Source organism: Carcharodon carcharias, chromosome 1, assembly GCF_017639515.1.
Source record: "Carcharodon carcharias isolate sCarCar2 chromosome 1, sCarCar2.pri, whole genome shotgun sequence".
NCBI classification, from domain to species: domain Eukaryota; kingdom Metazoa; phylum Chordata; class Chondrichthyes; order Lamniformes; family Lamnidae; genus Carcharodon; species Carcharodon carcharias.
Window position 1 is genome coordinate 211,732,469 of NC_054467.1, and position 14,879 is coordinate 211,747,347.

The window sequence follows — 14,879 nt, forward strand, 5'->3', positions numbered from 1 at the left end:
TCATGGAAATCTCAGTGATAAAGCACAACTTCAGGACTGGTATGCTTATACATACAAACATACGAATTAGGAACAGGAGTAGGTCACTCAGCCCCTCAAACCTGCTCTGCCATTCAAAAAGATCACGGCTGATCTGATTTTAACCTTATATTCCTGCCTGCCCCAATAACAATTTACCCCCTTGCTTATCAAGAATCTATCTACCTCTGCCTTAAAGATATCCAAAGACTCTGCTTCAACCACCTTTTGAGGACGAGAGTTCCAAAGTCTCATAACCTCTGAGAGAAAGAAGGCTCGACTAACATCCCTAAAGTTCAAGAGAGTCGGGGGGCAGAGGTGAGTATGGTGGCCATTACCAAGGAGAAGGTGCTAGGAAAACTGAAAGGTCTGAAGGTGGATAAGTCACCTGGACCAGATGGATTACACCCCACAATTTTGAAGGAGATAGCTGAAGAGATAGTGGAGGCGTTAGTGGTGATCTTTCAGGAATCACTGGAGTCAGGGAGGGTCCCAGAGGAGTGGAAAATCGCTAATGGTCATTGGTAAGATTTTAGAGTCCATTATTAAGGATGAGATTTCAGAATACTTGGAAGTGCATGGTAAAATCGAGCAAAGTCAGCATGGTTTCATCAAGGGGAGGTCATGCCTGACAAATCTGTTAGAATTCTTTGAGGAGGTAATGAGTAGGTTAGACAAAGGAGAGCCCATGGATGTAATCTACTCGGACTTCCAGAAGGCCTTTGAAAGGTGCCGCACAGGAGGCTGCTCAGTAAGATAAGAGCCCATGGTGTTAGAGGCAAGCTACTAGCATGGATAGAAGATTGACTGTCTGGCAGGAGGCAGAGAGTGGGGATAATGGGGTCCTTCTCAGGATGGTGGCTGGTGACTAGTGGAGTTCCACAGGTGTCAGTGTTGGGACCACAACTTTTCACTTTATACATAATGATCTAGATAAAGGAACTGAGGGCATCCTGGCTAAGTTTGCAGATGATACAAAGATCGGTGGAGGGACAGGTAGTATTGAGGAGGTGGGGAGGCTGCAGAAGGATTTGGACAGGTTAGGAGAATGGGCAAAGAAGTGGCAGATGGAATACAATGTGGGGATGTGTGAGGTCATGCACTTTGGTGGGAAGAATACAGGCATAGACTGTTTTCTCAATGGGGAGAGAATTCAGAAATCTGGAGTGCAAAGGGACTTGGGAGTCCTAGTCCAGGATTCTCTTAAGGGTAACTTGCAGGTTGAGTCGGTAGTTAGGAAGGCAAATGCAATGTTGGCATTTATTTTGAGAGGACTAGAATATAAGAGCAGGGATGTGCTGCTGAGGCTTTATAAGGCTCTGGTCAGACCACATTTAGAATACTGTGAGCAATTTTGAGCCCCGTATCTCAGGAAGGATGTGCTGGCCCTGGAGAGGGTCCAGAGGAACGATTCACGAGAACGATCCCAGGAGTGAAAGGCTTAACATATGTGGAATGTTTGAGGACTCTGGGTCTATACTCGATGGGGTTTAGAAGGATGAGGGGGGGATCTAATTGAAATTTACAGAATACTGAAAGGCCTGGATAGAGTGGACGTGGGGAAGATATTTCCATTAGTAGGAGAGACTAGGACCCGAGTGCACAGCCTCAGAGTAAAGGGAAGACCTTTTAGAACAGAGATGAGGAGAAAGTTCTTTAGCCAGAGAGTGGTGAATCTATGGAATTCATTGCCACAGAAGGCTGTGGAGGCCAGGTCATTGAGTGTATTTAAGACCGAGATAGATAGGTTCTTGATTGGTAAGAGGATCAAAGGTTACAGGGAGAAGGCGGGAGAATGGGGTTGAGAAACTTATCTGCCATGATTGAATGGCGGAGCAGACTTGATGGGCTGAATGGCCTAATTTCTGCTCCTGTGCCTTATGGTCTTATGGATTGAATGTTTGTGGATGTAGTTCCAATCAAGTAGGATGCTTTGTCCTGGATGGTGTCAAGCTTAACGAGTGTTGTTGGAGCTGCACTCATCCAGGCATGTGGAGAGTATTCCATCTCACTCCTCATTTGTTCCTTGTAGATGGTGGACAGGCTTTGGGGAGTCAGGAGGTTAGTTACCTATCGCAAGATTCCTAGCCTCTGACCTGCTGTCATAGCCACAGTATTCATATGGCTAGTCCAGTTCGGTTTCTGGTCAATGGTACCCCCCAGGATGTTGATAGTGGGGGATTCAGTGATGTTAACGCCATTGAACGTCAAGGGGTGATGGTTAGATTCTCTCTTTTTGGAGATGGTCACTGCATGGCACTTGTGTGGCATGAATGTTACTCGCCACTTATCAGCCCAAGCCCGGATATTGTCCATGTCTTGCTGCATTTGGACATGGACTGCTTCAGTATCTGAGGAGTTGCAAATGGTGCTGAACATTGTGCAATCATCAGCGAACATCCCCACTTCTGCCCTTATGATGGAAGGTAATTGATGAAGCAGCTGAAGATGGTTGGGATAAGGACACTACCCTGAGGAACTCCTGCAGTGATGTCCCGGAGCTGAGTCGACTGACCTCCAGTAACCACAACCATCTTCCTTTGGGCTAGGTATGACTCCAACCATGGAGAGTTTTCGCCTGATTCCCATTGACTCCAGATTTGCTAGGGCTCTCTGATGTGAAACTTGGTCAACTGCTGCCTTGATGTCAAGGGCAATCACTCTCACCTCACCTTTGGAGTTCAACTCTTTTGTCCATGTTTGAACCAAGGCTGTAAAGAGGTCAGGAGCCGAGTGGCCCTGGCGGTACCCAAACTGAGCGTCAATGAGCAGGTTATTGCTAAGCAAGTGCCACTTGATAGCATTGTTAATGTCCACTTCCATTACTTTACTGATGATCGAGAGTAGGCTGATGGGGTATTAAGTGGCCAGCTTGGATTTGCCCTGCTTTTCATGTAGAGGGCATTCTTGGACAATTTTCCATTTCGTTGGGTAGATGCTAGTGTTGTCGCTGTACTAGAACTGCTTGACTAGTGGCGCAGCAAGATCTGGAGCACAAGTCTTCAGTACAATTGACAGAATATTGTGAGGGCCCATGGCCTTTGCAGTATCCTATGCCTTCAGCCATTTCTTTATATCACATGGAATGAACTGAATGGGCTGAAGACTGGCATCTGTGATGCTGGGGACCTCCAGGGGAGGCCGAGATGGATCATGCACTCAGCACATCTGGCTGAAGATTGTAGCAAATGCTTCAGCTTTATCTTTTGCACTGATGTGCTGGGCTCCCCTATCATTGAAGGTGGGGATATTTGTGGAGCCCCCTCCTCTAGTGAGTTGTTTCATCGTCCACCACCATTCACAACTGGATGTGGCACAACTATCAGTTGTGGGATCGCTTAGCTCGGTCTATCACTTGCTGCTTATGCTGTTTGGCACGCAAATAGTCCTGTGCGATAGTTTCAGCAGGTCGACACCTCATTTTTAGGTATGCTTGGTGCTGCTCCTGGCATGTCCTCCTGCACTCTTTATTGAACCAGGGTTGATCCTCTGGCTTGATGGTAATGGTAGAGTGGGGGATATGCCAGGCCATAAGGTTACAGATTATGTTTGAGTACAATTCTGCTGCTGCTGATGGCCCACAGCGCCTCAAGAATGCCCAATCTTGAGTTGCTAGATCTGTTTGAAATCTATCCCATTTAGCACGGTGGTAGTGCCACTCAACACAATGGAGGGTATGCTCAATGTGAAGGCGGGCCTTGTCACCACAACAACTGTGCAGTAGTCACTCCTACCAATACTGTATTGGACAGATCCATCTGTGGCATGCAGGTTGGTGAGGATGAAGTCAAGTGTGTTTTTCCCTCCTGTTGGTTCCCTCACCACCTGCTGCAGACCCAGTCTAGCGGTTATGTCCTTTACGACTTGGCCAGTTCAGTCAGTAGTTGTGTTACCAAGCCGCTCTTGGTGATGGACATTGAAGTCCCCCACCCAGAGTACATTCTGTGCCCTTGCCACCCTCAGTAGTTCCTCCAAGTGTTGTTGAACATGGAGAAACACTGATGCATCAGCTGAGGGAGGGCGGTACGTGGTAATCAGCAACAGGTTTCCTTACCCATGTTTGACCTCGTGCCATCAGACTTCATGGAGTCCTGAATTGATGTTGAGGACTCTCAGGACAACTCCTTCCCAACTTTACATCACTGTGCCACCACCTCTGCTGGATCTGTCTTGCTGGTGGGACAGGACATACTCAAGGATGGTGATGGTGGTGACTGGCATATTATCTGTAAGATATGAATCGTGAGGCTATGTCAGGCGGTTGCTTGACTAGCCTGTGAGACAGCTGTCCCAATTTTGGCACTAGCCCCCAGATGTTAGTAAGGAGGACTTTGCAGGGTTGACAGGGCTGAGATTGCCATTGTCATTTCCGGTGCCTAGTTCCATGCCGGGTGATCCGTCCAGTTTCATTCCTTTTTTGTAGCAATTTGGTATAACTGAGTAGCTGGCTAGGCCATTTAAGAGTCAACCACATTGCAGTGGGTTTGGAGTCATATGTAAGCCAAATCAGGTAAGAATGACAGATTTCCTTCCCTAAAGGGCATTAGTGAACCAGATGGGTTTTTACAACAATCAACAATCATCATTAAACTTTTAATTCCAGATTTCTATTGAATTCAAATTCCAACATCTGCCGTGACAGGATTTAAACCTGGGTCCCCAGAGCATTACCCTGGGCCTGTTGATTACTAGTCCAGCTACAATACCACTACGCCATCGCCTACCCCGCCATTCCTCTCACGTTCTTTTCCCGACTACCTCTCCACTCGGGCTGTTTTCAATCTCCCGATTGCCTCTCCACTCGCGCTGTTTTCAGTTTCCTGATTGCTTCTCCTCTCACTCTGTTTTCAATCTCTTGAAAGCCTCTCCACTCGCGCTGTTTTCAATCTTTTGACTGCCTCTCCTCTCACGTTGTTTTACTCCCCCGACTGCCTCTCCAATAGTGCCTTTTTCAATCTCTTGACTGCCTCTCCTCTCACGCTGTTTTCAATCTCCCGACTGCCTTCTGACTCACAGTGTTTTCAGACTCCCAACTGTCTGTCCACTGGTGCTGTTTTCTGTGCATGCATGACATCCTGAAGTTGCAGTCAGTTCCAGAGAGGTTATGCCAGCAGACACCGAGGCCCAGATTTCTGTCCTTGGTTTGCATTTGCCAAGTTGGGAAATTTCCAGGCTTGGTGAACCTGACCTTTAAAAATAGCTGCCTGGAGCTCAGATTTTCATTCATGGTTGCTGGGGGTGGATGGGAGGGCAGGGGTGTGGGCAAGTTGTGAAATGGAATGGGCAGATGACACCAGGACGAATGCGCCAGCTGTCGGGTGTAGATGCGGGCTGGGTGCAAGACCTGCCTCTAGGCTCTTGCACTGTGTTTAAATAAATAAACAGTAATAATAAAACAAAAACATCGCTCACTTCCCCCCACACCACTCCCCATGCCCCATCCATGCCAACCTATGCCATCCCATACCACCAACCAACCCTCACACCCCAATGTAACTTAGTGCCCCTCTACAAAAACAGAATTACCTGGAAAAACTCAGCAGGTCTGGCAGCATCGGCGGAGAAGAAAAGAGTTGACGTTTCGAGTCCTCATGACCCTTCGACTGAACTCGAAGGGTCATGAGGACTCGAAATGTCAACTCTTCTCCGCCGATGCTGCCAGACCTGCTGAGTTTTTCCAGGTAATTCTGTTTTTGTTTTGGATTTCCAGCATCCGCAGTTTTTTGTTTTTATCTTAGTGCCCCTCTACTCATCCTCATTGCCCCCATACCCCCTATACCAACTTAGTGCCAAATGATGCCAACCTATGTCACCCACCCTTTGCCTTTTCCCCCTCTATGCCAACTCATGCCGTATCCTTGGACAGTTCCTTGAACATGAGACAATTTACTGATCTTGGATCCCTTTTAAATATCTAGCCTGAGCAATTTTTTGAACTTACTTAACACTTTGTTAACATTATCGGTATAACAGTACTGTATTGATAGCTCCCATTCTGCAACTTCCCTGGGATAACATGGCTGAGGTTAGAAACTCACTCTCCAAAGAGTAATGAGTGTGAATGAATGTCTTACCAAAACATCTAGGAACTTAATTATACTCCACGACCTTTGCTTTCGTTTGTTTATGAACAGATGGCAATGTTTTTTTTCCTCTGAATTAATGAACTACTTATTTCTTGGCAAGAATTTATATTTTTGGGGGGTCTGTGCACCTTGTAAAGTGAAGCTTCACTTCAGACTAAAATAATATACAGGGCTGAATTTATCACTCTCCTGGAGGTAGGAGGGCAAGTAAATTCTAGCGGGTGCCATGCTCGCTGCTACCTGACCACCCACCCCTGCCCCGCCACAACTTTACCAGCATTGGCCAGCCTACCCACCTGTGGGCCAATTGATGCCCTAAGTGGCCAATTAATACCCATTTATCCTGCTACCAATGAGATTTATTAGTGGCAGGAGATGCCTAAGCCAAGTAACCAGCCCGGCAGCTTTCCCCAAGCGAGCTGGTAGTGGGCTATGGGGATGGAAGGGTTCCCTTCTTACCAGGCCCACTAGGACCTTTGGAGGCTCCCTCCAAGGTGTTTCCCATCACCCTTCCAGGTTACCCACCCCTCCACAGACTTTTCTACCCCTGTGAGACCCCCCAGACTTGCCTCCAGTCGTGCCTTCCTCTCAGCCTCTCTGCAGTACCAGCAGTGTTCAACGCTCCCGGTGGTACTGCAAGTACTGGAAAGCTGTCAACCTTCGATGGTTGGGCAGCCCTCTGAGGCATGACATCTTATTGCTGAGGGGCAGATTCCCACCTTAAACAAATTAACAGCCAATTCTGGCTCCGGAGCAGCCATCTGCAACATGGGGTGGGGTCCCTCCCAGCCCGGGGAGGGGTGTGGGAGCCACAGGTAGAGTCGTCCACTGCCTGTCTATTCTTGTTAACATTAGACCCGAGCCATTTAGAATCCTGGGCCTCGTTCCCGTTCAGCCACTGAGTTCCTGGGCTGGGAGAGAGTCAGGTTAAAGTATGTAATACTTTAATCAAGTCACCCCTCGCTCTTCTAAACTCCAGTGGAAACAAGTCCAGGCTGTCTAACCTTTCCTCATAAGACAGCTAGCTCATTCAAGGTATCAGTCTAGTAAACCTTCTCTGAACCACCTCCAAAACATTTACATCTTTCTGCACACAATATTCAAGATGTGGCCTCCCCAATGTCCTGCATAACTGAAGGATAACATGTTTACCTTTATTTTCAATTCCTCTCATAATAAAGGATAGTATTCCATTAGTCTTAATTACTTGCTGTACCTGCATTCTAACTTGTTGTGACTCATGCAGTAGAAAATCTAGATCCCTCTGCACCTCAGATTTCTGTAGCCGTTCTCCATTTAAGTAATACTCTGCTTTTTTATTCTTCCTGCCAACGTGAACAACTTCACCTTTTCCTACATTATATTCCATCTGGAAGATTTTTTCCCAGTCACTCAACCCATCTATATCCGTCTGCAACCTCCTTTCATACATACTTTCCTACCTATCTTTGTGTCATCTGCAAATTTAGCTACCTTGCCTTTACTCCCCTCATCCTAGTCATTGAAATAAATTGTAAAAATTTAAGGCCACAGCTCAAACCCCTGAGAGACTCCACTCACCACATCCTGCCATTCAGAATAATACCCATTTATGCATACTCTCTGTTTTCTGCCAGCCAGCCAATGTTCTGTCCATGCTAATATGTTACCCCCTACACCATGAACATTTATTTTCTGCAAAAATCTTTGATGTGGCAACTTATCAAATGCCTTCTAGAAATCCAAGAATAATACATCTAGAGGCTCCCCTTTATCCACAGCACACGTTACTTCTTCAAAGAACTCCAATAAATTAGTTAAATATGAATTCGCTTTCACAAAACCATGCTTACTTTTTCTGATTATCTTGAGTTTCTTTAATTGCCCAACTATAACCTCCTTAATGAACGATTCTAACACCTTCCCCACAAAGGACATCAAGCTAGCTGGCCTACAGTTCCCTGTTCTCTTCTTCCCTCCCTTCTTGAATAGAGGGGCTATATTTGCTACCTTCCAGTCTGATGGAACCATTCCAGAATGTAGCGAATTTTGGAAAATTAACACTAACACTTCTACTACCTCATTAGCCACCTCTGTTAAAACCCTAGGATGAAGTCCCTCAGGACCCAGAGACTTGTTAGTCCACAGCTCCATCAATTTGCTCTGTACCACTTCCCTACTGATTGTAATTTCACCAAGTTCCTCTCTCCCTTCTGCCTCCTGATTTACAGCTGTTACTGAAATGTTTTTTTGTATCCTACATAGTAAAGACAGAAGCAAAATAGCAAAATATTTGTTCATTTAATACGCCATTTCCTCATTATCTACTATTGACTCCCCATTATCACTCTCTGGAGGACCAACGCTCACTTTGCTTAGTCTTTTCCTTTTTAAGTACCTGTAGAAACTCTTGCTATCCATTTTTACATTTCCAGCTAGCTTCCTTTCATACGCTTAATTTCTTTTTTCTGATTAACCTTTTAGTCATTCTCTGCTGTTCTTTATATTCTTACCAATTATCTAACCTGCCACTTATCTTTGTGCAGTTATGTGCTTTTTCCTTAAGTTTGATGCTTTCCTTAATTTCTTTAGTTAACCACAGATGGTGGGTCCGCTCCTTAGAATTTTTCTTTATATTAGTAATACTTTTTCGGAGTATTCTGAAATATCCCCTTAAATGTCTGCCAATGCTTCTCCATTGATCTACCCCCTAGCCTAGTGTCCCGGTTCACTTCAGCTAGTTCAGCTTCCATGCTCACATAGTTGCCCTTATTTTGGGTCATGAGCCTTTGGAACTCTGCCTGAAAAGGTGGTGGAAGTAGAGTCTTTGAATATATTTAAGGCAGAGATGGATAGATTCTTAGTAAGCAAGAGGGTAATAGGTTATCTGAGGTAGTAGGATGCAGATTTGAGGTTACTATCGGATCAGCCATGATCTTATTAAATGGCAGAGCAGGCTCAAGGGGCCAATTGGCCTACTCCTGCTCCTTGTTCATACGCTTGTATGTCTTAGACCATTGTTCTCCCTTTCAAACTGTATGTAAAATTCAATCATATTGTGGTCGCTGCTACCTAGGAGTGCCTTCACTCTAAGGTCATTAATTAATCCTGTCCCATTACACAATAGCAAGTCTAATATAACCTGCTCTCTGGTTGGTTTCAGAATGTGTTGTTCTCAAAAACTCTCTTGAAAGCATTCTATGAACATCCAGGCTACTACTGCCAATCTGATTTTTCCAGTTTACATGTAGATTATAGTCACCCATGATTTTTGCTGTCCCTTTTTCACAAGCATCCAATATTTCTTCTTGTATAGTGTGTCTTACATTGTGGTTACTGTTAGGGGGCCTTTAGACCACTCTCATTAGAGCTGGTGCAGGCATGATGGGCCAAATGGCCTCCTTCGACACCATAACAATTCTGTGATTCTCTGACCCCTTTCCCCTAATATTCCTTATCTCCATCCAAACCAATCCTACATCCTGATCTCCTGGACCAAGGCCATTTCTATCTATTATCCCAATGCCCTCCTTGATTAGCAGTGCTACCCCTCCACATTTACCTGGTTTCCTATTCTTCTTGAATATCAAATGCCCCTCAATATTCAGGACCTAATCCTTATCATCCCGCAGCCATGTCTCCATAATGGTTATCAGATCATATTAACTTACTTCAATGTGCCCTATCAATTCATTTACTTTGTTATGAATCCTACGCGCATTCGGATAGACAGGCTTTAGTTTTGTCTTTTTGTTATCTTTGTAACATCTAGTCTTGACTTTTGGTGTATTCTTAGGTTTTATCTCCCAGTCCCTTCCTGCTATTCTATGACCCTCATTGTCCACATTACTATTATGGTCTCCTGATTTGAATCTACCCCTTGATTTGCCACATCTACCTAAGCTTGAACCCTCACCGCCTCCTGTTTAGTTTAAAGCCCTCTCGACTTCCTTGGTTATGCGATTCATAAGAACACATGTCCCAGCATAGTTCAGGTGTAGGCTGTTCTAACGTTCCAGCCCACACGTTCCCCAGTACTGGTGCCAGTGCCTCACGAACCAGAACCCACTTGTCCCACACCAGTCTCTGAGCCACCCATTCATCCCTCTAATCTTATTTGCCCGATGCCAGTTTCCAAGTGGCTCAGGTAATAATCCAGAGGTTATTACTTTTAAGATACTGCTTCCTAATTTGGTACCGAGCTCCTGATACTGACTATGCAGAACCTCCTTCCTTGTCCTGCCTATGTCATGCCTACATGGACCATGACGACTGGATCTACCCCCTCCCACTGTAAGTTCCTCTCCCAAACCCTGGCACCAGACAGGCAGCACAGCCTTCTGGACTCTCATTCTTTGCTGCAGAGAACATTGTCAATCCCCCTCATTATACTGTCCCCTACTTCTGCTGCACTCCTATTTGCTCACTGCCTTCAGATGAGAAAAAGCACATGATGGAAATAGTGCAGAAATTAGAGGGGAGAAAAAAACAGAATCAGAATTTAGCGTTGAATTTGCATTATGTTTGGTTGAAATGTGAATCCAAAGAAGCAGTCAATCTTAATTTTCTAATTCAGATGAACTTGGATAGACTTGAGTCCAATCCAGTTCAGAAATGATTCTGGAGCATATTCATGTACCAGCATACTAGGTATTGCAAAGGGGGTGATTGCTTTCTTTCTGAAATGTTTAGTTTACAATCCTTTTAACAGTAAAACTGTAACTTACAGCTATTGTTCCAAGAAACAAACCCTGGAGTACGGTACGAGTACACTATCAAGAAAGACACAGAGAAAGAGAACACTATAGGACAGCCAGAGTTCTTCTGGAAATTCGGAGCTTGGACTGATTGTAGTGCTCCATGTGGAACAGGTAAAATAACTACAAATGGTTCCCTGATAGGAACAAAACCTGCTCTCCAATTTGTAGCATAACTGAGCACCCTTCAACACATTCTTTCTCTTAAAGGTATATTTTCCTATTGAAGCTTGTTGTAACAATTATACTTCTCCCACACCATCTTTTTTTTATTTATTCATTTATGCATCATGGGCGTCACTGGCTACGGGACATTGCCCATTCCTAATTGCCCTTTGAGAAGATGTTGGTGAGCTGCCCTTTTAATTGCTGCAGTCCATGTGGTGTAGGTACACCCAGAGAGCTATTAGGATTTTGACCCAGCAATAGTGAAGGAACGGTGATATAGTTCCAAGTCAGTATGGTGTTGTGGCTTGGAGGGGAACTCATTCAGACGCTGGTGAATCCTTGGAATTCTGTGCCACGGGGGACTGTGAAGGCTCAGCCATTGAGTATATTCAAGGCAGAGATTGATAGATTTCTAGATATCAAAGTATAAGTGGATAGTGCAGGAAAATAGTATTGAGGTAAAAGATCAGCTGTGATCCACTTAAATGGCAGAGCATGTTTATGTTCCTTAAATTTGACTCCGAAATGGCCCAGCTCCACTTTTAAAATGACACCCTCTTGTTCTCTGTTGCCTACCAGAGAAAACAATTTATTTGTATCTATCCTATGAAATCACTTGATAAGGTTAAACAATTTAATTAGATCATCCTTTACCTTTTGAACTCAAAGGAGTACAAAACAAGATTCTGTAACCTGAATTCTCATAATTTAATCCATTAAGTCCTATTATAATTCTGGTGGATTCACATTGTAACCCTTTCCATGCCAGTATATATTTTCTAAGTTTCAGTGCACAATATTTAACATTGTCTTCCAGCTAGACTCTGAGCAAGGCTTTGAAAAATTGAAACGTCACTTTCCTTACTTTTGAATTCCACCACCCCCTCTCCCCCTAGAAATGAAGGCCATCGTTTCATTAGACTTTTAGGCCTAACTCGAATAGTCGGGAGAATTCTCGGCTCCACAAACCTGACTGAAGAGAAAGTGCTCCGGATGTTTGGTTTTTCTTTCAGGAGTGGGGCGGTGTGGGGGGGCTGGTGTGTGCGGATTTATGGGTGCCATGCCTACTGCCCCCAGAAACATTTCAGAGGTGGCATTGGGGCTGCCAGCTGCAGAGGCAGGCTGGAAAAAAGGCCAGCCTCGGTGATCAAGCACTTTCTTCCAGCTGCAAAAAAAACACAATAAAACAAAAAAAAGCCCTCTGCCTCTCACCACCTCATTCTTCACACACTTCTCATGCCCCATCCATGCCACCTCATGCCCCCATCCATACCCCATGCCCCCCATACCTCCAAGCTAACCTGTGCCCCAAGCCAAGTCCCCATGCCCCTCTACCTTCCTTGCCAACCTGTGCCTCTCTGCCCATGCCTCATGTTCCCGCTAATGCCAATCTATGCCCCTGTACCAATATCCATGGCCCTTATAACCCCTATGCCAACCTACACCACTCTACCAACTCTCCATAGCCCGCCCTTTATAGCTCCTAAGCCAATTTATTTCCAATTTATGGCAATCCAACCCACCCCGCCCCCCACCCAGTACCCTTTACCCTTACACCCTCTATGCCAACTGACCCAGTATCTACCTTGGGCAGATGTCAGGGCTCAAACTGAGAGGAAAGAAAGGAAAGCTCTAAGTATCTTGATGAATTCACTACTTCAAAAAACACTCTCCTTGCTTAAAAAAAAACGACATTTAAATTCCTTCAGCCACTTAACTCCTGATAACAAAAAGCATTTGTATTCACAGCCCACATCAAAACTTTATGAGCACTTGGAGCTGCCAGTCAAACTGTGAACTGATAGGCACCCCACTGTTATAATGTTAGGTTGTGAAATCAGTCACGTGGCACAAATCCTATAATCTTCAGGCTGATATATCCTTCAGTCTTATGTCAACAAATCACTTTTTTTAAGCTGGTTATTTAATGAACAGGAGATTTAAATCCCTTGACAGCTGATATATCTAATGGGCTTTACAGTTCCAAAGGGTTTATCCATGCTTTATGCACATTATGTCTACTTTTAACAATCCCATAGGGATTTATCTCTCCCAAATGGTGTTTTACTTCTTCCAAAGGGCATCTTGCCTTTCCCAAAATGCACCTGACCTCTCCCAAAGGAGCCCTGGGACTATATCCAAAAGGATATCTTACATCTCAAAATAACTCTGGTAGGTTTAGACCTTCTCCTGCCAGGTCTAATGTGCACAAGTTGCCTTTCCTGCTCCTTTATAGCGACAATCCTATCAGAGTGAAGGCAGTTGCACTTTTAACATGTGCAAAGTTTGGTCTGCCCTTGTTCCCCCTCCTGCGAAAATGGTGGAGGTGGGGGGGAGGAGGCGGCAGGGCAATGTTCACATTCGGGGGTGGGACTTCAGGATTCAGGCCTCCGGTGGCATTTTCACAAAGACAGAGCTCCTTCTGTCTGCGGGAAAATTCAGGCCTTAATTACTTTTTGTCCTGTCACTTATAATGATTTGTGCACATGGTCTCCTATAGCCCTTTCCACCTCAACAGTACCTAGTCCTACACTGTTAGAAAAGTATTCTGACTTTCTCAGTTTCAAAGGTGATGACCTCACACTTCCCATTTGGAACTCCTTCTACCATAGTTTTGCCCAGAGTGATAGGGTATATGTTAGTTAGGGGAACAGATAGGCTTGTCTGTGGCCGTAGACAGGACTCCAGGATGGCATGTTCCTTCCCTGGTGCCAGGGTCAAGGATGTCACAGAGCGGCTGCAGGACATTTTTCGGGGGGAGGGTGATCAGCCAAATGTCGTGGTCCATGTTGGTACCAATGACTTGGGTAGGAAGGGGGATGAATTTCTGAAAGCAGATTTCAGGGAGTTAGGAAGGAGATTGAAAAGCAGGACCTCTAAGGCAGTAATCTCAGGATTACTTCCAGTCCCATGTGCAAATGAGTATAGGAATAGGAAAATTAAGCTGGAAACTTGGTGTAGGAGAGAGGCCATCAGCTTTCTGAGGCATTGGGATCGGTTCTGGGGAAGGTGGGAGGTGTATAAGCCACACAGTCTACACCTGAATAGGACTGGGATGAACATCCTCACAGGGAGATTTGCCAGTGCTGTGTGGGTGTTAAACTAGATTGGCAGAGGGATGGGAACCTGAGGGCAAAATCAGAGCAGGGAACAGGAGGTGGAGAATTAATGAGTGACTCTGAAAGACAGAGAAGCACAGGTTAAAAATTGTATAGGAATTTGGCAGTATTAAATGCAACGACTATAGCAAATGAAGCAGATGAGCTGAGGGCACAAATAGATATGTGGCAGCATGATATCGTCGCTATAACAGAAACTTGGCTTAAAGAGGGGCAAAATGGCAGCTCAGCATCCCTGGATATAGAGTTTTCAGGCAAGATAGAGAAGGGGATAATAAAGGTTGGGTGTAGCATTATTGGTTAAAGAATCAATTACAGCTGTAAGGAGGGATGATATACTAAACGAAGCATCAAATGTGGCTATATGGGTTGAGCTCAGAAATAAAAAAGGGGCAGCCACATTGCTAAGAGTGTACTACAGGCCCCCAAATAGTGGAAGGGAGCTAGAAGAGCAAATATGGAGACAGGTTTCTACATTCAAAAACAATAGGGCAATAATAGTTGGGGACTTCATTTAGCCTAATATCAACTGGGATACGAACAGGACACAGAGGGCACAAAATTCTTGAACTGCATTCAAGAGAACTTTTTCAGCACATAACAAGCCCAACAAAAGGGGGCACAACTCTAGATTTAGCCTTAGGAAATGAAGCTGGGCAAGTGGAGGAAGTAGCAGTGGGGGACCATTTTGAAGATAGTTACCGTAATACAGTTACATTTAGCATCATTATGAAAAAGGAGAAAGATAGAAC

General features: G+C 44.9%; 1 protein-coding gene across 1 annotated transcript in view; it reads left to right on the plus strand.

The window, feature by feature from the left end:
• Nucleotides 1-14,879, plus strand: part of LOC121275808 (A disintegrin and metalloproteinase with thrombospondin motifs 12-like) — a 689,364-nt gene that overhangs the window by 522,559 nt on the left and 151,926 nt on the right. The window contains exon 18 of the mRNA XM_041183446.1: nucleotides 10,813-10,954. Coding sequence (XP_041039380.1) covers nucleotides 10,813-10,954 — 142 coding nt within the window. The remainder of the gene's footprint in view (nucleotides 1-10,812; nucleotides 10,955-14,879) is intronic.